The sequence below is a fragment of the Notolepis coatsorum genome, assembly GCF_963971535.1.
Source record: "Notolepis coatsorum genome assembly, chromosome: 20".
Classification (NCBI taxonomy): Eukaryota; Metazoa; Chordata; class Actinopteri; order Aulopiformes; family Paralepididae; genus Notolepis; species Notolepis coatsorum.
In genome coordinates this window covers 15,643,224-15,668,308 of record NC_140184.1, presented here as the reverse complement: position 1 = coordinate 15,668,308, position 25,085 = coordinate 15,643,224, and the positions used below count along the sequence as shown (strand labels likewise).

Below are 25,085 nucleotides of genomic sequence, written 5' to 3'. Positions count from 1 at the left end.
AATGCAGCCCCCCGAGCCTGTAGACGCTCGCAGAGTGCCACGACTTGCGCGCAAGTGCAAAACGTGACCTATACATCCCGGTGCGTGGTAAGAGTTTAACAGCCTCAGTCTGGTGTCTGTGGTGATGAAGCATGGAGCAGTCAGCTCCAGTTATAACAGCCTCAGTCTATAACATCTATTTGCCGCCGTTCGAACGCCACGTTACATGACGATATGTCAGGCGAGCGTCTTTCTACTGGAGCAGTCAGCTAATAACCGCTGTGCTTGTGTTACTTGTGTTCTCTGTAGCATCATACAAATTCTTGGTAGCTCAGCACTTGCCCCACATTTGTTAGTGGCATATTGTATAATGCGGCGCTTACACAGGCGTTCCTGGATGTACAGGCACACAGACCTATTTTTAGCTGTTGTGGGTGAGTGGGTAGGTGGGTGAGTGGGTTAGTAGGTAGCCCTGTATGTGTGTGGCCTTCACATAATTGAGTTGAGGCAGTACAGTATGGAACACATGGAACGGTATCTCTCCAGTCATCACACCATAGAAGTTGAATTGAGTATTGTATTAATATATATATCGTATAACTACATAATAGTGGAGTGATATTGAACGCTATTTTTCATAATTATATATAATAATGATGCATAATATAGTTTTGATTAACTCAATACCTGCATAATATAGTTTTGATGAACTCAATACCTACATACTGATTCTGTTGTTCACACGCCACCTCTCTCTCTCTCTCTCTCTCTCTCTCTCTCTCTCTCTCTCTCTCTCTCTCTCTCTCTCTCTCTCTCTCTCTCTCTCTCTCCGCGTGGCAGGGTGGAGGCAGCGTTGAAGCACTGGTATGTGACTGGTCTACAGCAGCAGAGGGCGGTACCTTCACTCATCGCCTCGCTGGGCGACTCCTCCTCCTCTCTGCTCAGCATCCTGTTTGAGCTCAACCCGGAGGACAGTGCCGCCGACCAGCTGCTCCGCGTGCACTCGCAGCCCGTGGAGATCATCTACGACGCGGTACTGAGACAGACATGGCCACACACGCACACGTACACGCACACACACACACACACTTAAACAGATTCTTAAACACTCATGGATGGTTACACATGCACACACACGTACAGTATACACACACAACACACAACACACGCACACACACACACACACACATATACACACACTTAAACACACTCTTAACACTAGCACAGCCATGGAGAAAATGCCATTAATTCCCGCCAGGAACGGATATGCAAGGAGGACAGCTGCTGGAGAGATTGAAAAAGAGAAAGATGGAGTTGTGCGGGCATGTTCTGAGAGGATCCAGCGGGGAGATGTTCAAGAAGGTGGTGATTAGGGATGGGTACCGAATTCGGTACTTTTGAGGTACCGAACCGAAACACGTCGGTACTACCGAGTATCGAATCAAGTGAGAAACCGAAAAAAAATTGAAAAAAAAATTAAAAAAAATGTTTTAAATTTTTTTTTTTTTTTTTTTTTTTTTTTTTCCTTTTTTCTTTTCATGTCAACGTTCACACGCACAATATATGCTTACCTAGGATTTGACTTGATTCAACAACAAAGCAGTCGGAGCAATGACAAGCCGAAAACTGTCGAAATTGTAGTTATTTGAAGTTTGTATTTATTTTTTTACGACTGATGTAGGTAAATAAAATTTCTTGAGACTAAAGTACCGAAAAAAGGTACCGTTGGGTACCGGTATCGATTCACAGGTACCGGTATCGGTTCAAATGTGAAAGGTACCCATCCCTAGTGGTGATGGGGAAGGTGGATGGAAAGAGAGGAAGTGGAAGACCAAGAAGAGGCTGGGTGGACGACGTCTGTGATTGGAGCGGAGTGAGAGGCGGAGTCACGGAGTTGGAGAGAAGAAGTGGGGACAGAATGGGTTGGAGAGTGATAGGCAACCTTCGGAACGAAGAAGCCACCTAATGATGATGATGATGAACGGGTCAGATGACCCGACAGCTTATATGAGAAATATGAGAAAAATAAACACTGTAAACTATATAATTACCTCTGAATATAAAAATATGAGGTTTACCACAATGAAATGTAGGTTTGAGTGACATAAAAAAAGAAAATATAAACTATTTAAAAAATATGTATATATATTATAATCTTTTAATTTAAATTTTTTGATGGAAGAGCCACCTATTGACGGGCAAAGAGTAACGTTCTAATAACATTTTCCTGAAGTCATTTTGAAATTTCAGAAACCGTGCCAGATAAAAGGGGTACTTTTAGGAAAAGTCATTGAGTGACAGAGCTGGAGCTCGACCGAGTGACGAGGATACATTTATTGAAAATGCCTAGGGGTCATTTGACCCCTTGTCGGCTGTGCTAGTGTTAAACACTCATGGTAGGGCTGGGCGATAAAACGATAACGATGACTATCGCGATAAATTATTTCCTCGAAATAAACATGAAACGTGGTCGAAAAAGTTTCGATATATCGATTTTCCAAGTTTGGATATGAGCACACGCACTAACAACCAATCAGTGAAGGAGATGGCCGAGAGCGAAGGAGACCCGCGCTGCACCTCTGGGTAGAGAGGTAGTAAACAATGCTGGCTAGGATAATTAGCTTGCACGGAGCTATTTTATAGTTTACATGCCGAGTGTGTGTGTGGCGTGAATTCTGATGCCACGGTTATAGTAGTGTGTGGTATACGGTGGACGTCGTTGCAATGTATTGGGGCGGAACAGAGTATTTTAGGGATATTTAGTACATAGGAAACATGGCTGGCTAGGATAATTAGCTTGCACGGCGCAATTTTATAGTTTGGCTGGCTAGGATAATTAGCTTGCACGGCGCTATTTTATAGTTTACGTGCCGAGTGTGTGTGTGGCGTGAATTCTGATGCCACGGTTATAGTAGTGTGTGGTATATGGTGGACGTCGTTGCAATGTATTGAGGCGGAACAGAGTATTTTAGGGATATTTAGTACATTGTCATGGGATACACTGCTTGCTCTGGCTAACTGCTAACTGTCTATTAATAGCCCGTCCATCGGCGCCGGGCATAAGAAGTTAATTAAACTTGACAGACATTATATCGACGATAATTATCGATATAGAGTTATATGAAAATAATTTAATAATTTTATCGCGATAACGTTTTTGGCCATATCGCCCAGCCCTAACTCATGGATGGTTACACACGCACACGCACACACACACACTTAAACACATACACACACTTAAACACACTCTTAAACACTCATGTATGTTTACACATGCACACACGTATACACCAGTGGCGGCTGCTGACCAAATTTTTTGGTGAAGCACAAATTATTATATTATATTGTATATTAAATGATATTTTTAAAACATCCCCCACTGTGTGTCAGTGGTCAGTGGACACAGATGAAAACATATTAACATTAGGTGACGGCGCACCTGACCAGACACAGATGCAAAGAATTACATATTCGGTGACGGCGCACCTGACCAGACACAGATGCAAAAAATTACATATTCGGAGACGGCACACCTGACCAGACAGATGAAAACATATTAGGTGACGCGTGACGGCACACCTAACCAGACACAGATCAAAACATATTGGGTGACAGCGCACCTGACCAGATCAAAACATATTAGGTGACAGCGCACCTGACCAGAACAAAACATATTAGGTGACAGGGCACCTGACCAGATCAAAACATATTAGGTGACAGCGCACCTGACCAGATCAAAACATATCAGGTGAAGGTGACAAGGAAAAGGAAAGATGAAATTACCTACCTGGGTTCCATCCTAGAGGAAAATCTTTCCTGTGACAAAATGGGATCCAATGTAATAAAACTAAGTCAACCAACGAACTAGATTCCTGTACCGGATCTCCTCTCTGGTAAACAAGAATACCTTGAAGACTCTTAACGGGAGCACTCATTCAAGGGTACTACGACTATGCTTGCACCTCATGGTACCAAAGCACCTCAAAGGCACTAAAAACAAGATTACAAACATCACAAAACAAACTGGTCAGACTACTGCTTGACCTTACTCCTAGAACCCACCTCACCCCTGCCCATTTTGACAACCTAGGATGGCTTAGAGTAGACGACAGAGTACAGCAACTTGCAATGGGCCAGGTCTACAAGATACACTACACCACTAAGATACCCATGTGCATGTCGAAATACTTCCCAAAGGTCAGTGAATACCATGACCACAACACCAGAGGGAGTTCCACAAATCATGTTCAACCCAGATAAAATCATTTAAAAAGTAAAAAAAAAAAATTATAACTTATTTTTTTGAATAAAAGAAAAATCGTCATAACTTAGAAATGAGATTGCATAGGTCTATGAATCGATATCGCGATTTTGTTTCGATTAATTTCCCAGCCCTACTGTGTACAGTAAGTTAGCTTGGTGATCATCATTGTGATGTATAAGCTAAGCTAAAGGTAGCTAACAAATTGGCTAGCTACTGTTAGCATACAAGCTTTTACAAACACTGTACTTACTTTTTCATCCTCAACTTTTTTTCTGATCTAGATGCATAAGTCCTCTCCATGTTGCTGATTTATACTTCGGTCCTTTGGTGCAAAGTTTCATTTAGCCTACAGTGCTACTGCCTACACAGTAATGTTACTGACTGGGCTCTCCAAGCCCTCTCAAAGCATGGGATAGGAAATGGTGTTCTCTGATTGGTGTAAAAAAAGTGTCAGAACTGTCAATCATTCAAGCCCCATTCAAATGAATGAGTGACTGTCGGCCTCCCTGGGCGCGCACTTAGACCAGTTACTGTCCAATCAAAGGTGCTATTTCGCTGTCATTCACTTACATTAGCTAGTGAACCCACAAAGGAATGGTGCCTCACTAGCCAATGTAAGTGATTGGGAGCTGTGTATCACCTGGGGGAAAAAAAATATTCACTGGAATTTTTTTTTCAAATAGGAAAACATTTCTAATAAAAGTTAATATAAAATATATATATGTATATTAATAATAATATATATATATTTTTTTGTCTGTATACTAGTGAAGCACTGCCTCACTAGTAGTCATGCAATAACCTCCACTGGTATACACACACAACACACGCACGCACACTTAAACACATGCACACACTTAAACACACTCTTAAACGCTCATGGATTGTTACACATGGACACACATACACACAACACATGCACACACACGTGGGGCGACAGTGGTTCAGGAGGTAGAGCGGTCATCTGGTAGTCGGAAGGTTCCCGGTTAGATTCGCGCTCCTCCCAGGCAGTATGTCGAAGGGTCCTTGAGCAAGACACTTAACCCCTAATTGCTCCCGATGTGCAGGTTGGTGCCTTGCATGGTTGCCTCCACCATCAGTGTGAGAATGTGTGAGTGAATGGGTGACACAAAAATAAGTGTTTATAAACAATAAAAGCGCTATATAAATGCACCATTCACACACACAAACACACACACACACACGCACACGCACACACACACACACACACACATATACACACACATATACACACACTTAAACACTCATGGATGGTTACACACATGCACACACGTGCCCATCCTCTTACCAGTACAATGGGTCTCATTCACCAACGGACTTGAGACAAAAAATCTGACAACATTTTGTCCTAGCTCCACTTAAAACATATTCGGGCTGATTTTGGGATTCACCAACCGCCCTTTCTCCTGGATTCGGTCTTTGGGCCAATTCAGATTTGTCACAGTTGAGTTTCAGAATGTTTTTTTGCATCCAGATTTCTATGTCAGAAAGGCGGGTGATGAGGGTGGAGTGGGTGGCCGCAGTGATGGTCTTGGTGGAAAGGTAGAGCTGTGTGTCATCAGCGTAACAGTGGAATCTGAGGCCATGTTTGCGGAGGATCTGTCAAAGTAGTAAAATGTAGAGGATAAACAGTAGGGGACCAAGTACTGAACCCTGGGGGACACCGTGGGGGACTGGGGCAATGGGGGATTTGGAGTTGTTGGTGTAGATTAATTGGTGTCTGTCAGAGAGATATGATTTGATCCAGGAGAGGGCAGTGCCAGTGATCCCAATGGTGGACTGGAGGCGAGATATGAGGATGGGGTGGGTAATGGTGTCGAAGGCGGCGCTGAGGTCAAGGAGGATGAGGATGGAGAGGGAACCAGAGTCAGCAGATAGCAGAATGTCATTTGTGACCTTTAATAGAGCAGTTTCTGTGCTGTGTTTTGTGCCAAGGCCGGATTGGACGGGTCCGTAGAGGTTATTGGATTCAAGGTGGGATGTTAACTGAGTGGCTCGTTCTAAAATTCTTTATTATTATTATTATTATTATTATTATTATTATTATTATTATTATTATTATTATTATTATTATTATTATTATTATTATTATTATTATTATTATTATTATTATTATTATTATTATTATGTTTTTGGTAGATTTTTCTTAGTTTATTGGACAAGTCTGGCAGAGAGGAACTATGGGAGGAGAGATATGGGGGAAGACATGCGGCAAAGGTCGCCGGGTCCAGGAGTCAAACCTGGGACGGCAGCGTTGCACTACAGTGCGTTACGTGGTGCGCCACCCTGGTGCCCCTCGTTCTAAAACCTTTGACAGAAAGGGGAGGTTGGAGATGGGGCGGAAGTTGTTGAGGGTGTCGGGGTTTAGTCTGTTTTTTTTCAGTAGAGGGGTAATGGCAGCGAGTTTCAGGGCGGGGGGGACAAGGCCAGTGGACAGAGAGGAGTTTATTATAGTAGTGATCAGGGGATAGAGTGAGGGGAGCTTGACTAAGGAGGAGGGGATGGGGTACAGGATGCAGGTTGAAGAGTTCATGCCAGTCATGATGGTGGATAGGTCGGATGCTGTGGGGATGAGAATGTCCAGGGTGATGGCGAGATGGTCAGAGATGGTGAGGTCATAGCTGGTGAGATTGTTGATGGAGAGGCAGTTATTTTGAAGCTAGCAGTCACCCGCTGACTCCTCCCTCACCTGTTACACAGTTCATAATGTCTTGTTGTTTTGAAGCTAGCAGTCACCCGCTGACTCCTCCCTCACCTGCTACAGAGCTCATAATGTCTTGTTGTTTTGAAGCTAGCAGTCACCCGCTGACTCCTCCCTCACCTGCTACAGAGCTCATAATGTCTTGTTGTTTTGAAGCCAGCAGTCACCCGCTGACCCCTCCCTCACCTGCTACAGAGCTCATAATGTCTTGTTGTTTTGAAGCCAGCAGTCACCCGCTGACTCCTCCCTCACCTGTTACAGAGCTCATAATGTCTTGTTGTTTTGAAGCTAGCAGTCACCCGCTGACTCCTCCCTCACCTGCTACAGAGCTCATAATGTCTTGTTGTTTTGAAGCTAGCAGTCACCCGCTGACTCCTCCCTCACCTGCTACAGAGCTCATAATGTCTTGTTGTTTTGAAGCTAGCAGTCACCCGCTGACTCCTCCCTCACCTGCTACAGAGCTCATAATGTCTTGTTGTTTTGAAGCCAGCAGTCACCCGCTGACCCCTCCCTCACCTGCTACAGAGCTCATAATGTCTTGTTGTTTTGAAGCTAGCAGTCACCCGCTGACTCCTCCCTCACCTGCTACAGAGCTCATAAATGCACCTATGTCTAGTTGCCTCAGGCAGCTGTCTCTCACCTCACCAGCTCTCACCCCAATGACCTGTAACAGACCGTGGCCGACCCTGTGCCTTTATCTTACTGTAATGTGTGCAGCGGAGCGCACTGCGTGATTTATAATGTGTACTCTGTGTCTTATGACAGGAAATGCATCCCAGCAGTGGGGATATAATGTTAATGATGATAGATGTAAACCACAGACTGTGTACCCAAGAGGTTTATCTGTGTCCAATCCTGTGGAACAGGACAATCACTATGATATATGATGATCTGTCACTATAATAGTGTGTCAATATGTGTTGTGTAAGACAATGTAAGACTTAATGTTATCTGGATAGTCATTATTTTATTGTAAGCCCATTGTATTCCCATTAAGGTTATGCATAAATCACTTGTATGTGTGGAAGACAATGTGGGTAAATGTGGCCTATATAATTCAGATGAAGAAAGAAAGTTCTCGAGAAAGGTCAATGAGGTCAGGCAGGCGGTGGCGCCTGAAAACAACAATTGAGATGTGCTCGTGTGAAGTACTGTGTACTGCTTTCTAGCAGTTGTGTATTATTAGCTCTCAAAGTGATTCATATATACCTTTATAGTTTATTTGGTTTATTTTTACAGGAACAGTGCACTTCAATTAACATGTCTGTAAATGTGCCCGCAAATTTTCAACTGTTGTCCCGGAGCATTTTTCATACAGTATAAGAAAACATTAGACCAACAGTTCTAAAAGATCTTCTTTGTAATATCTGGGAGCGGTTCCGTGTGTCTCTCTTCCAGTTGACGGTGAACAGCGTGGTGGAGTTCTTTAAGACCGGGAAGGGAGTGGATCTGGAGCTACTGACCTCTGCTACTCTCTCCAAGCTGGAGGAGATCAAGGAGAAGACTGCCACGGGTGGGTCAACCACTTCTACTAGAAAACATTATCAGGACGCTTTTAATTTGGCCTCATGTCTGTGTTTGTTTGTTTGTTTGGTGTGTTATTGATTTTTAATTTGATTGAATCTGATTGTAAATGTGCTGGTGTTTGTATGTTAATAATTACCAGAATGTCTTCAGGCTTTTCTACCTTTTCTACTTGACCCTCGCCTGATCCTATTTGCCTATTCAACCCAGGGGAAAATCCTCCTTCCTCCTCCCCACCCCTTAAAAGTACCCCGTGCAAAGGCTGGACCCCTGAACTTTTGTTTTGGGCCACTTTGAAGGCGATGGGAGGAATGCTGTACGGTGCAACTCCAGACCAACAAACACAAACCACTTTCCAACTATAGTAGTGGGATTAGTTTAACTAACGTTAAATCAGAATCAGAATCAGAAATGTCTTTATTGCCAAGTACTGTAAGCTCAGTGGCCTCGTGGGTAGAGTGTCCGCCCTGAGTTCGGGAGGCTGGCAGTTCAAGCCCCGGCCGAGTCATACCAAAGACTATTTAAAAATGGTACCCATAGCCTCCCTACTTGACACTCAGCATTAAGGGTTGGTTTGGGGGGAAGTCCTTGCGACATACTAGTGTCATGTCCAAGGGGTGTACTTGTACATCAAGCTGCCTCACGCTACGGAAACAGGAGATAGGCTCCTGCCCCATGTGCCGTTACGGCTCGAGAACCATTGGTTCTCAAAGGCAAAACTGTAAGCTTGCACATACAAGGAATTTGGATGTGTCGACATTTAATAAAACTACAGTACCCAACTCACACCAGCCACAGTCAAAGCTGCAGCCGCTTGACGTGAAAAAGAAATATACATGTAGACGTAAAAATCTTGATTATATCTCATGGGTCGAACAAACCTGAACGTTATTGCCATAAAATACAATGTATATTGTTTCTTTACCTTGCTGTGAATGTCTAGAAAGAAATCTGCGTCGCAATCCTGTAAAAATGGCGTAGCTATGGACATTCATTTTTCACTTTTGGTCAATGTTAGCATGGTGTTATTCACCGTCAAAGATGAAAAAAAAACTAATAATAATAATTGATATTCTCTTTTGGTTCATTACAATTTACTCAAGCATAGTAACAGACACAATATTTGTGACACTGGGAATACATTCCCTGAAGTCCATAGATGTCCCTAGATACCAAGAACATGCAAATGGACCTTGTAGAAGTGGAGCAATATTCCATTTACTTGGGTATGTACTTTTAGGCACATTTTCTGAAAATATGGCGGGGGCTTAAGAGGTTAACATACAATTAAAGTAGAATAAAATAAAATGGAATATATAAACAAAATTTGAATGAAAATACAATATAATATAATATAGGACGGGCAGTTTTGGAAAAATCTGAACAAAACTGCACCACAAATTGCTGCTATTACGGTCATTCCATGGACACAATAAAGAAACTTTAACTTTAACTCCAACTCGAAAAAGAATGACCCTTTTGTTACTTGTGAGTGATCCGTCAAATGTTGTTCCTCCAACTACCGCAGGTCTGTCCCACATCATCGAGACGCGCAAGATCCTGGACCTGAGGGTTGACCTGAAGCCGTCCTACCTGCTGCTGCCAAAGTCTGGCTTCTACGACGCCAAGGCGGATCTCATTATCGTCGACTTTGGTAGTTTACAGGTTTGTATAGATATAAAGAATGTTTGCTTTGTGTGTTTGCATGTCGTTAGATGCACGTGTGTGTCTTCTTAACCAGGATCCTTCAACATGTGACCAGTTCAGTTCAAAGAATAATTTTGTTACAGAGTCACACAGGCTGACTTTTTGGCTACGTGCCTTCCTCTGAGCCTGACCATGAGACCATGATGTAATAAGCGTTCACACTTTTCATGTCATCCTTTGGATTCTTTTGTATTGCAATTTTCCAAAAAAAAAAAAAAAATGATGCACGTTGCAGTCATGCGCCTCTTTTTGTATTCAAATGATGGCACTAGTCTATGTGAATATGGATAGTACTGTATGCAACCGTTAGAGTAGCGTGTGGGCACGTGTGCGTCTGTGTGTACATGTGCGCGTGGTCTAAAGGTTGTAGTTGTCTCGTGCAGTTGAACAGCGTGGACCAGGGCAGCCACCAGCAGCTGTCTGGCAATGTCTCCTCCCTGGAGGAGATCATGGACCGAGCCTACGAGAGGTACTCACTGGAGCTACACAGTGTCCAGATCCTCTATAGCAAGTCAGGTACACACACACACACACACACACACACACACACACACACACACACACACACCTACACACACGCACATGCACACGCACACGACACACACAGACACACAAGAGACTGCATACCTGTTTTGTCCCCCATCGCAGCATATTATTCTTTAATTTCCAACTATTTACAAGTTAGGTCACATTCCTCCAGCTCGAAATGCCAAAGCACTTAAGGGGAATACTTGACTCCACACACAATTGTCACGGCAGCGCCTCTACTTCCTTAGGCGCCTAGTCAGAAGTGAGTCAGAAGATCCTTAAGAACTTCTACTCGTGCACAATAGAGAGCATCCTGACTGGTAACATCACCTCCTGGTTTGGGAATAGCACCGCACACGACCGCAGCAGACTACAGAGAGTGGCTTCCCACTCTCCAGGACATTTATAACAAGCGTCGTAGGGCCAAGGCTAAGATAATAATCAAAGACCCCAGCCACCCAAACAACTGCCTCTTTGAACTGCTGCGGTCAGGCAAGCGCTACCGGAGTCTCGTGGCCAGTACAGAGAGACTCAGAAGGAGCTTCTATATCACTTTTAAACAAACACTCACCTTAACACTCACTTTAGACACTTTAGTACTACATTATATTTATCTATTATTAAAGAGATTTGCACTACATTCATCATACCTCATTTGCATTTGCACCTTGCCTTAAAGTTTTGTACCTCATTTTCTGCATTGTACCTCACTGTTTACTCATTGTTACTCACTGTACTTAGATTGTACCTAGGTTGTATATTGTATTGTATATATCCATATTGTATATTCCTCTTTACTTACTTTTTTTACTTACTTTTTTACTTACTTTCTTTTACTGTATGAAGCACACTCTCAGGGGCTCATACAGAACCACGCATTTCACCGTAAAGTATGTGTATTTTATTGTGACAATTAATAAACAAACTTGAAATGTGTGTGTGTGTGTGTGTGTGTGTGTGTGTGTGTGCGTGTGTGTGTGTGTGTGTAGGGGAGGCCTGGAAGACGGCACGTCAGCAGGGCTCCTCCGTCCAGCACATCCTGCAGCCCATGGACTTCACAGTCCAGCTGGCCAAGAGTATGATAGAGAAAGACGCCAGGATGGCCAGGTACTGGAGATGCTTCTACACAGAGTATGATAGAGAAAGACGCCAGGATGGCCAGGTACTGGAGATGCTTCTACACAGAGTATGGTAGAGAAAGACACCAGGATGGCTAGGTACTGGAGATGCTTCTACACAGAGTATGATAGAGAAAGACGCCAGGATGGCCAGGTATTGGAGATGCTTCTACACAGAGTATGGTAGAGAAAGACACCAGGATGGCCAGGTACTGGAGATGCTTCTACACAGAGTATGGTAGAGAAAGACACCAGGATGGCCAGGTACTGGAGATGCTTCTACACAGTGTGGTAGAGAAAGATACCAGGATGGCCAGGTACTGGAGATGCTTCTACACAGCCGTGTAGCCGTTCCCAGTGAAACTCCTCGCTGTGGTGAAAAGAAGTGGCTGGCGGCTCCACATGTATCGGAGGAGGCATGTGATAGTCTACACTAGGGCTGTCACGATTCGTCGCCCAAGTCGACGTCATCGACTATGACATTTCGTCGATTTGCATATTCATGATCGACGCATCTTATTGTTAATTGTATGTGCCTTTTGCGGTGGAAATGGCAGACGTTCAAAGTCGTAACATGTGCAACGTGTAATCTACCTAATGCACAGTGAATCACATTCAAAATATAAATAACTTCTCTTAAACCAGGGCTGACCCCTATTAGTCGATTAGTCGACTAATCGGTCGAAAGCAGCCGTAGTCGACTAGCCAACCTCTTAGTCGAATACAACAAAAAATATATATATTAATTTTTTTTTATTATATATATATATATTTTTTCTTTTTATCATTCTTTCCAAAAGAAAAAAGAAGCGTGGCTAACGCTAATGGCACGCATACCAGAGGCTAACTGCCTACGAAAACAGGCACAGAGGCACTGAAAGAGGTTTTCACCCATCTAATGAACACACTAGACTAGACAAATATCAAGATCTATCCATCAGTGGACCAATTGCATGCTTTTGCAGAGGACAAGAAGCCTTCAGTCGACTCCTTCAGACATTAACACTTTGAGTGCCACGGGTCCGGTGCCCCGGAACCCCGCTGCGTGCCACCACCCACTTCAATGATAGAGCTCTCATATTTGCGAACGCAAAAACGATACCTTAAATTATGGCTATGTGTCTAATATGGCCGTCGCTTATCAATGACTTGTTTGCAGTCAACATTGTCGAAACGGATTGTTTTTTAATCGGTTAATTTCCGTTTTATACCATTTTGAAAAACGCTCGTTTTATGAAAGTTCCAGAAGAAAATAAAGATTCTGTGATAAACGCCCTTTACTGGAATATACTGGAATACACAAAAAACGTTGTAATTTTTTTGCCTATTTATGAATAGTTTTCAAATAAACGCTAGATTATCGATAGTATATGTGTACTTATGCACGCTATAGAAGCGGGCTGAAAAATCGATTATCCATTTCCTGATCAGCACACACACACATAGGGCCCACGTATATCTGTGAAAAAAGCTCTGATTATCCCAAGACTGGTCAAATAGATTCCTTACCTCAGATCTATGTTCTCCAAAAAGATTATTCTAATTCCTGATCGCCATTCCAAATATCGATCGCGTTTATTGATCCAACGCTGGGTACTGGAAACACACATTATCCGCTTTTCTGGTGGTCTGCGATGACTTTGTTCGTCTCTGGTTACTTGTCTGACAAGTAAAATGTGGAAGCAGGACTTTTTTTTCTCCATGCGTTTCATTCAATCCAATCCAAAGGGGTGCAGTACCATCCGGAGAGACGATAGGGTGTGGTATTTTCCCAATGGAGCTCAGAGAGAGTTCCAGTGGTAACGTGAGGCTAGATTGATGAAATATGAATGGAAATCGCTAATAAAAAATAAACAAGATCTCTCGTCGTTGGCGCTAAACGGTTGGCATGAACTAACGATAAATCTCGCCGTTGGCACTCAAAGTGTTAAGCACCCCCCACAGCCCAAATGGAATGATAAACAATTAAAAAAATTAAAAATTAAAATAAAAACATAAAAAATATTGTACTTTTTTTTTTTATTCTTTTTTTTGGCGACCTATAGTCGACTAACGGCACATTTTGGCCAATCATAGTCGACCATCCAAATCCTTAGTCGGGGACAGCCCTATAAACCACTATCCGTGATTCTGCCTAGAGCCAGGACTCGACAGTCACAGTGCGCTCCAGCTGGAAGGGAGGGGCTGAGCCTGATATCCCCACCTTCAATTTTAGAAGCTATGACATCTAGCTCTTCAGCCCTGTGTTCTACAGCATGTGACAACTCCTCTTGCGAGTCGCGCTGTTTCTATGTAAACTCTGCGAGCAAACTCTGCGGTCCAACAAATGTGTCTAACCGTATGCCTGTCGCGGTAAAAACATTAACGGGCTGAGCCCGTCTCTCTGTCTCTCTCTCTCTTTCTCTCTGTATGTTCAATTATGATGATCAATGAAGTAGCTAAAAGTTACACTATAAAAACTAACCGGATAGCGGATGATAATACATATTTCACTTCATTAGCAAAACTATTGTACAATCATTAAGTCTGCTATAATCTATTCTCCCTCTCTCTTGTGTGTGTGTATACATTTACTACAGGCTACTCTTTTTGACATGGATTAGGCTAATTAGCTTTAACAATCCTGATTCCTCAGCCTATTTTATTCAAAAGGAAGATATTGATTTAAATATGTATAATAGCCTATATATAAAAATACCTTTTAATCATATCTCCTGTGCTGGCACAAGCACTACCATAGCGTGGAGTGGAGAGATAACACACAATACATATGATAATTCATGGAAATATACTAAAAATCCATTTATAAGTAAAATATCTCTGGCTGGTCGTTTTTTAAATCTAAAGCTAAAAAGGATGAGGATACTCGTTAAACGAGTACAAAATAAATATTCAGTCAATTGTTGTAGATGTTTCTGGTAAATTAATCGTTTAGATGAATTGACTAATCGATCAAATAATCAACAGATGAATCGATAACAAAATAATCGTTAGTGACAGCCCTAGTCTACACCCCAGACCAACTGTAGGGCAATGCGTGCAACGACCAGGAAGGAAATCGGTGTAACGACTAAATTGGGGGATGGGAGAAACAAACAAAAGAAGAAGAAAAAAAAGATCCCAGAGTCCAGGCAGGAGCCTTGGGAACCCCACTATGAAAGTTGGCATTGTGTTTTCCAGGTTCAAGGTGTCAGGAGAGCTGCCATTACTCCACGTGAAGATCTCTGACCAGAAGATCCATGGGGTCTTGGACCTGGTCAACAGCATCCCGCTACCCCGCATGAGTTCCACGCCCTCCACCCCCACCGAGAAGGTACACTTGGTTCACTCCGCAAACTCCCTCCACCCCCACCGAGAAGGTACACTTGGTTCACTCCGCAAACTAGTTCAAGTTTCAAGTTTGTTTATTATTTGTCACAACAAAATACAGAATACTTTATGATGAAATGCTTGTTTCTGTATGAGCCCCCGAGAGTATGCTACATACAGTAAAAATTAAGTAAAAAAGTGATTAAGAAGTAAGTAATGGAATGTTCAGTCAATATACATATATAATATACAATACAGAGTAAAATGAGTAACAGTGAGGTACAATGCAGAAATGAGATGAGGTACAAAACTTAGGGTAGGGTGCAAATGAGGTGAATGTAGTGCAAATCTATTTAATAATAGATAAATATAAAGTGTTTTTTATCTACTGCATGATGGTAAAAGTAAGCGCCAAGGATTATTGCGAGGTGCTGATCGCCTTTCATTAGACGACATGTCGGTCCACAGGCCTTCTTCAAGAATAAGAATCGACCTAATAAAAGATAAATGCATATTTTCAAACCTTTTATTTAAACTCGAAAGCCAACTGAGGTTTCCCTCATTTACATTCACGTTGAGTGTACAATACATACAGAAAGAAGCCAAAAAAAGGCATATAAAATCACACGGCATATAAAAGCATAACATAAGACAACAAGTTGAGACAAAAGTAAGTTGATTGACAATTGTTGGAGATCATGGTTTTAAACTCTGCAACAGAGCTTTAAGGACGGTTTGAATTCATTCCATGAGCTAGGGGAATCATAGCAAAATGCAGATTTACCCTGTTCCGGGCAAACTCTGAGGACCTTAACACTTTCAGTGCCACGGACGACATAACTCGTTTTATTAGGCCCCCCACTGAGTGCCCACAACGACAAATATCGTTTTATTTGTTTATTAGCGATCTGATTTCATATTTCATCAACCGAGTCTCCCGTTGGTACAGCAGCTCCTCCAGCAGCTCAGAATGCAAAAAAGCGCCCCCTATCGTCTATCCCTGTGTAACTGCAGGTCAGTCGCTTAAATCAAGGTTAAGCAAGGGCTCTGAAAGTGTTAAGGACCAGCCAGTCACTAGAACGGGTTACATAGGTTCCAAAATGCCATGAATCTTAACCAATGAAAGGAAAGCCTGTAGCAGTCGAAATTACTCTTCTAGCTCATTTATTCTAGTACATTTATTGATGGGACAAGAAAATACTTACTGGTACATTTCTGACATGGAGGCGTTTTCCTTGTGTCTTGACATTTGTTAAATTCACTTTTTTTGTTAAAGTATGTTCCTCTGTTTTCCTGCTGTAGATGCTGCACCTGGCTGAGACCAGACCTAGAGTTCTAACTCTCCACCCGGTCCTCATAGACACTCTAGAAACAGGTCAGTGATGACTCTGCTCTCACTGGTCATACTAAATGGCAGTGCAGAATGGTGATGGTGGTAGGGCTAAACATTTGTCATTTGTCATCTACAAAGTATACCTGGAGTGACTGTTTTAAAGTATACCTGGAGTGACTGTTTTTTGTGGAGGACATCTTCGGTTTTGCAGGATTTTTGGAGAAGGCATGGCACCTGAGACAAAACACACTGTATCCTATATAATTGTATTTGAATTCACCTTGTTTTTCTGTTTTTCTGTTTATTTACATTGAGTACAGCTTGTGTTATATTACGTTTTATTGTATTTTCTTGTATTTTTCTTTTTTTATGGCCATCTTGGTCTATGTAATTTGTTAAGTAATTGGTAAAGTATATTATTATATACTTATTGTTATGTGTCTTGTAAGCCCATATGGGCTGGGCATACATCTGTATGTAAGACACGAAAATAAAAAATATCAAATCAAATCAAATCAGACTGTTTTAAAGTATACCTGGAGTGACTGTTTTAAAGTATACTGTACATCGAGTGACTGTTTTAAAGTATACCTGGAGTGACTGTTTTAAAGTATACTTGGATATACTGTTTTAAAGTATACCTGGAGTGACTTTTAAAGTATACTTGGAGATACTGTTTTAAAGTATACCTGGAGTGACTGTTTTAAAGTATACTTGGAGATACTGTTTTAAAGTATACCTGGAGTGACTGTTTTAAAGTATACTTGGAGATACTATTTTAAAGTATACCTGGAGTGACTGTTTTAATGTATACCTGGAGTGACTGTTTTAAAGTATACCTGGAGTGACTGTTTTAAAGTATACTTGGAGATACTGTTTTAAAGTATACCTGGAGTGACTTTTAAAGTATACTTGGAGATACTGTTTTAAAGTATACCTGGAGTGACTGTTTTAATGTATACCTGGAGTGACTGTTTTAAAGTATACCTGGAGTGACTGTTTTAAAGTATACCTGGAGTGACTGTTTTAAAGTATACTGTACATCGAGTGACTGTTTTAAAGTATACCTGGAGTGACTGTTTTAAAGTATACTTGGAGTGACTGTTTTAAAGTATACTTGGATATACTGTTTTAAAGTATACCTGGAGTGACTGTTTTAAAGTATACCTGGAGTGACTGTTTTAAAGTATACTGTACATCGAGTGACTGTTTTAACGTATACCTGGAGTGACTGTTTTAAAGTATACTTGGATATACTGTTTTAAAGTATACCTGGAGTGACTTTTAAAGTATACTTGGAGATACTGTTTTAAAGTATACCTGGAGTGACTGTTTTAAAGTATACTTGGAGATACTGTTTTAAAGTATACCTGGAGTGACTGTTTTAAAGTATACTTGGAGATACTATTTTAAAGTATACCTGGAGTGACTGTTTTAATGTATACCTGGAGTGACTGTTTTAAAGTATACCTGGAGTGACTGTTTTAAAGTATACTTGGAGATACTGTTTTAAAGTATACCTGGAGTGACTTTTAAAGTATATTTGGAGATACTGTTTTAAAGTATACCTGGAGTGACTGTTTTAATGTATACCTGGAGTGACTGTTTTAAAGTATACCTGGAGTGACTGTTTTAAAGTATACTTGGAGATACTATTTTAAAGTATACCTGGAGTGACTGTTTTAAAGTATACCTGGAGTGACTGTTTTAAAGTATACTGTACATCGAGTGACTGTTTTAAAGTATACCTGGAGTGACTGTTTTAAAGTATACTTGGAGTGACTGTTTTAAAGTATACTTGGATATACTGTTTTAAAGTATACCTGGAGTGACTGTTTTAAAGTATACCTGGAGTGACTGTTTTAAAGTATACCTGGATATACTGTTTTAAAGTATACCTGGAGATACTGTTTTAAAGTATACCTGGAGTGACTGTTTTAAAGTATACCTGGAGTGAATGTTTTAAAGTATACCTGGATATACTGTTTTAAAGTATACTTGGAGATACTGTTTTAAAGTATACCTGGATATACTCTTTTAAAGTATACCTGGAGTGACTGTTTTAAAGTATATCTGGAGTGACTGTTTTAAAGTATACCTGGATATTTAAGCATTAGATCACGAGACGGAGTGGGTTATAGAAATTAGGTCACGCCTATGGGTGGTTGATAGGCCCGAGGCGCAGCCGAGGGTCGTTAGACCCCCAGTCTTGCTTTCACTTCTAAAAACTTGCATGGCGGATTGATAGTAATTCGGTTGTGGGCGGGTCCTGGGACCAAGAGCGTGGGGTTATGACAAATAACCACGTGTAACTTGACTGTTTCAGCCAATCAAAATCGAGAAATTTGCATGCCATTGTATAATGAGTGAATGAGTTTGATTATGGCCACAATGAGGCAATCAGGGACATTTAATCCTTGTTTTGTGTTAATTACAGCTCCATGAAAAGATGTAGACGCTACCTTATCATTTACGACATATTGAGCTGTAATTAACACAATGGTTCAATGTTTCAGATGCCATCACTGGTGGCCATATTCAAACTAATTTACTGTCAAACTGAATGTGTGCAAAACTGTCTTTGATTATGTGAAAAATAAATCAGCATTTTTTTCTGCCCCTTTAAGTTTGTACAGTAGCTACTCCTCAGGCTATGTATTGGACTGTTGATTTGCCCTTCGCACTTTGGCTACTTGCTATGTTAGTGATTAAAGCATCTGCTATATGACGTACATGCAAATGGTTATACTGTTGACAATGCCTGCCATAGAGCTGAAACCATGGGCTGTTAGTTGTCATCCATCTGTGTGTTTAAAATGTACTGAGTCATAGTACAACATTGCCCCCTGGAGCTCCATCACAGTCAGGCCACTCCTGCATTCATTTTACATTTTCTTATGAAAAGTCAACCTTTCTAAGATTATATCTTATCTGGGAAGCGGCTGTCCATAATATTGATTTGCAGTTACAAGACAGTTAGCTGAACTTAATAACGACATTTTCGCCTGGATGACGACCAACCACCTCAAACTGAACCTGAGCAAAACGGAGCTACTTATAGAATAGAATAGAAATACTTTATTCATCCTGAGGGAAATTTGGCACTACAAATCGCTCACAGTAAACAGTAAACATTTAGGTAGACAAAAACAAAAGTCACGAATAAGAATAAAAATAAGCCTAAGAATAGAATATGGTCCGGGATATACATTTCCTATGTTACATATTATCCTACCTATGTTAGTTCACTTGCCGGCTAAATCCTCCCCACTAACCGACCTTCCAATCACAGTGGAGAACGTAGCCTGTCCCTGACCGCCAAATAACCTAGGTGACGACCAGCTGGAATTCTCTGCTCGCCTCAACAACCAGAACCTGCAGATTCTTCTTGAGCAACGTCCGAATGATCCACCCCTTCCTGACAAAAGAAGCCACCCAACTCCTCCTGCAATAAATCAACTGGTACAAAACACCTAATATATCAAATCTACCAAAGTCAGCACATGTCACCCCACTTCTCAGAGAGCTGCAATGGCTTCCCAATCGCCATCCACGTCAAGGTTCTTGACCTGGCATTTCGTGCAACTGTGGTGGAACAAACGTCTCATCACAGTCAGGACAGCTGAAACATGTCACATTTTCCACCTTTGACCTAATTTACCCAAACTGGGTCATACAGACTTAATTCCCTTTGCATCAGTTATCTATCTTTGTACATTATTCATCAGTAGACTGCTTAGGTCTATTGTCTGTATGGCTGTCAGATAGAGCTATATTGAATGGTTAGTGGTGACGCATTTCATGTCGGCACACTTGAGCAAGACATAAAGACCCCAGCACAACAAAGGAATGATTTACCATAAATGTCATCCTGCATTGATCCCTGTAGGAAGACAAAAGTAGGACAAATAATAAGAGATGTTAGATTAATTCATAGACACTCGAAGCAACCACTGGTAGCACCCAACCTTGGGCTATTCAGGCTCAATGGCTGCCATACACTGGCACCAGGCACACATCACACGACTACACAATGGCTGAACAGCTCAGGAGACAGGGATTGATATCAGCCAATTAAGGGGAAGGGATGATTAGGTGGCCTTGATGTCAGAGACCTGATTGGTAATTTGGCCAGGAACGTCGGGGAACCCCCTATTCTTTGTGATAGGCGAGATTCAGTCAGGACCTCGGTTTAGCGTCTCATCCGAAGGACGGCACTCGCAGCTATATGGTGTCCCTATCACCGTAACAGGGGCATTGTTACGGACTAGTCCAGAGGACAGAGTGCCCCCTGCTGGACAACAACACCACTTTCCAACAACGGCCTTGACCGGGGCTCGAACCGGTGATCGTCCAATCATGAGTCCCGAGCTCTACTCATGCAGCCACGCTGCCGGACAAAAGATAAAGCTTAGTACACATTAACCCAGATTAACCGACCAGATTAACCGATCAGATTCCACCGAAGGTGGAAAATGAAGCCTGTGTTTGGCATCTCAAAGTAGGAGTGCTGATCTGAGACCACTACCAGTCATAGTGAGGTTTATATGGTCGATTCTTTCATCTCTTGTTGCAGATTCTGAGGAGGATGCTAGTGAGAGGTCCATGGATGAGGACCACCAGCGCTTGGCCATAGAGGAGCTCATTGATGTTCAGTTCAAGTTTGAAGTGAAATCGGTACGTTTCAGATTCAGATTACGTTATTCGCCATTTATGTAAACACAAATGGAATGTGATACGACATTATAGTGCATAACCTTTTTCACAAATAAGAATAATAATAATAATAATAAAGTGCAAAACAGGACCGAACAGTGAGACAACGATAAGACAATAAAGTGCAGTGGTTGGAGACATGTTAACAGTGCAGCACAAACGTTATTACCCCATGTTATTGCATTATTAAATGTTTCATACTTATCAAATACCATAAGTATTATAATTTCCATAACTGAAATTATGTGTTATACCTATTCTCTTCCTGTGTGTGTAGGTGCTTTTGGAGTTGACCCGTCAGGCTGACCAGGAGAACACTGTACTGGCCCTCAGTGTGTCTCAGCTGGGAGCCGAGGGCAAGATGAGAACCTACGACCTCACTATCACATCCTACCTTCGCAGTGTGGCGCTGGACTACTGTGAGATACGAGGTAAAGACACACACACACACACACACACACACACACACACACACACACACACACACACACACACACATATGCTGAATGAACCTTCCCTTTGGTGAGTAAGGGCCCATCTACACAAAATAACTTTTCAGTGAGTAGTATCCATTTGCTGGACAGGGCTGATGATGGGTCTGTCTCCACCAGGTTTGTGTCCGTTTGACGGGACAGAAAGGGTTTGGAGAGGATGAACTTTTGGAACCATCTGTTAGCAAAGTTGTTGTTTCTGCAAGATTACATTATGTTCTCATTTAAAAACAAACCCACCGACAGTAATGTCTTTCATCTCTTTTATCTCTGTTTTGTGATTGACCACAATATTTGAATGGCTCTGCTTCTGATGCAATGAAGTAACTCAGTTATTTCTACTTTATCCATGTGGAACCACATCTCTCGAATGATGATATTAGGATATTAATATTATCATTAGTAGGTGTGTGAAGCAGACAATTAGCTTGAATGGGTTTGTTGAATGAGTGTGTTGAATGAACGTTGCTAACCTACGGAATTATTGCGTATTGCTGCCACACCAGAAAAAATATATATCCGTATCATGTTATAACATAAAGGTTTCACGTTATAACGTGATAACTTCTTGTTTTAACATAAAACGTTTCACGTTATAACGTGATAACTTCTTGTTATAACATAAAGGTTTCACATTATAACGTGATAACTTCTTGTTTTACCATAAAACGTTTCACGTTATAATGTGATAACTTAAAACAAGAAGTTATCACGTTATAACGTGAAACCTTTATGAACGTGAAACATTTTATGTTAAAACAAGAAGTTATCACGTTATAACGTGAAACCTTTATGTTATAACGTGATAAGAATATATCGTGCTCGATATTGGCTTTTTTACCGATACCGATATTGTCCAACTCTTAATTTCCAATACCGATATCAACCGATACCGATATATGCGTTTTATGTTAAAACAAGAAGTTATCACGTTATAACGTGAAACCTTTATGTTATAACGTGATACGGATATATATATATATTTTTCTGGTGTGGCAGCAATACGCTTCCGTAACACTGTGTTGAATGAATGTTGCTAACCTACGTGTTGAATGAACATTGCTAACATACAGTAACTGTTGAATGAACGTTGCTAACCTACAGTAACTGTGTTGAATGAACATTGCTAACATACAGTAACTGGTGAATGAACGTTGCTAACATACAGTAACTGGTGAATGAACGTTGCTAACCTACAGTAACTGTTGAATGAACGTTGCTAACCTACAGTAACTCTATTCATGGCAGATGGCCAGAACCAGCCCCTCCACCTCATCCGCTCGTCGGACAAGCAGGGCTCTGACCTACTGAAGGTGGAATACATCAAAGTGAGTGGATCCTCAGATCTCGCCTCCTGCTCCACGCTATGTTCTTGTAAAGAGACGTTCATTTCAAACTGCACTGTGACATTTTTGTCTCATGGAACAATCTTTTGAACATTATGTCTGATTATTCTGTCTGATTATTCTGTCTAGTGTCATCATACAGAATATAAAATAAAAGTAGCCAAATATATATATATATATACATTTTTGAGACGGTGTGAACATAATCGTAGGCCTATACTACAGGGTATGTACTGTATTTGTACTGTATACTATAGACTAGAGTAAACTAAATTGAATGCAGTGAAACTAACTTTCTTGGTAGCTTTCTGGTTTCAAACTGTATTCCAGGGACCCAATGTCCCTGACAGTTTGTGTGTATTTATGTATGTATTTATTTATGTATTCATTAATTAATTATTCATGAATTCATTACTTTCTGCTCTTCAAACCGACAGTCAGTTACATATGTAACGAAAGGTTATCCTATAACCTAGTTATATGAATACTGGCAGAGCGTCTTGCTCTTTGCCATTATGAGATAACTCTTATCTCCTAGCACCTACTGTGCTCATGAACAAACAATTTGCATTCATGCACGTGACCAGGCCACGCCCCCGTGTCCTGCTATAAGACGCCGGACATGGTCACACTCTACCTTCCTCGGAAAAAAAGTTTCCAACATTGAAAACCCAACCAAGGGACCTCAGGGCGCTAAGAGCGAGACGCTCTACCAGTATTCATATAACTAGGTTATAGGATAACCTTTTGTTATATTATCATACTGGTCATCGCGTCTCGCTCTTTGCCATTATGAGATATGGGACAGAGCGGACGCGTGACCCGACAAGTGTAAGCCCCACTACCAGGGAGGAGGGGAGTCCCGTCCACCCACCCGTCCTAACGAAGGGGGGGAGGCAGTCAACTCCACCAAAGTGCGAAAAAGGGGGAACCAGAGACCCCTGAAAAACGCACAGCACAGGCGAGACCACGTGTGACACATCACCCCGTGGCAGACACCTACACACCCCTGCTAGCCCACCAAAGGCGGGACGCAGGAGAGGTCCCAGACCTCAGAACCGCCTGGGAGACAGAACCCCCAGTCAAAACTTAACGAAGGGACCTGGGGAGGACCAGGAGGCCGCAGCACAGATGTCCTCCACCGAGGCCCCCCCTAACAGGGCAGCAGCCCGAGGGGGGACCTGTCCAGCCAACGTGCAGCAAAAGGCAACGCCCCTGCACAACCAATGTGACAGGTGCTGCTTGGACAGCGCCTCACCCGCGCAAGGGCCACCGTAACAAACAAACAGTTGAACGGAAGCCCTGAAAGCCCGAGTCCTGAGGTAAACCCCCAGTGCACGGACAGGTGAAGGCCCGCCTCCAACTCACTAGTGTGAGGAGGCGGACGAACGCCTGAACCACAATATCCCTGGAGTGAAAGAGCTCCGGATATTCTTTGGCACAAAGACTGGACCGCTATCGGCCGAATAGACAGGCACTCAGACCGTGACGTATAGTGACATATAGACCTTGAGCTTAGAAAAAGCCCAAGTACTCCACCCGTTGACTGGGAAGAGGAGAACTCTACGTCCAGTCTACAGCAAAACCCAGGCTGGTGAGACACCACCTGCCTGGTATGAGACCTGGCGATCTACCCTGACCGGCCAAGGACCAGAACGTCGTCCAGGGCAGAATACAATTAGTAACCCCTGACGACGCAGAGGCCCCAGCGCGGTCTCCACGCACTTGGTGAAGATGCGGGGAGCCAGAGAGTAGCCGAACGGCAGCCTCTGGTACCCGTACGCTAAGCCCTGCAAAGGGAAGCGTAGGTAAGCCCTAGGATGGAAGATCGGGATGCGAATACGCATCCTACAGGTCTATGGAGGTGAACCAGGCCCCCACCTGACAGCGTCTAACAGGTGGGAGACGGTCAACATTCTGAAACATGGCCACTGGTTGGCGGCCTCGCCACAGCCGCTGGCGAGGCCGGGCCCTCACCTCTGGCTGCGCGGTACCGCCCACGCTCCTGCGGAAAGACCAATTCCCTCCGCGGAGAGGGGAGCCCTGAG

At 42.3% G+C, this 25,085-nt stretch overlaps 1 protein-coding gene across 2 annotated transcripts in view; it reads left to right on the top strand.

Annotated features, from left to right (window-relative positions):
• The window catches only part of vps13c (vacuolar protein sorting 13 homolog C), a 216,122-nt gene that overhangs the window by 79,445 nt on the left and 111,592 nt on the right, over positions 1-25,085 (top strand). For both annotated transcript variants that reach the window (XM_084337487.1, XM_084337486.1), the window contains exons 19-28: positions 820-1,012; positions 8,364-8,478; positions 10,018-10,154; positions 10,580-10,712; positions 11,714-11,831; positions 15,023-15,155; positions 16,454-16,526; positions 21,061-21,161; positions 21,478-21,631; positions 22,940-23,019. In XM_084337487.1, coding sequence (XP_084193613.1) covers positions 820-1,012; positions 8,364-8,478; positions 10,018-10,154; positions 10,580-10,712; positions 11,714-11,831; positions 15,023-15,155; positions 16,454-16,526; positions 21,061-21,161; positions 21,478-21,631; positions 22,940-23,019 — 1,237 coding nt within the window. The remainder of the gene's footprint in view (positions 1-819; positions 1,013-8,363; positions 8,479-10,017; positions 10,155-10,579; positions 10,713-11,713; positions 11,832-15,022; positions 15,156-16,453; positions 16,527-21,060; positions 21,162-21,477; positions 21,632-22,939; positions 23,020-25,085) is intronic.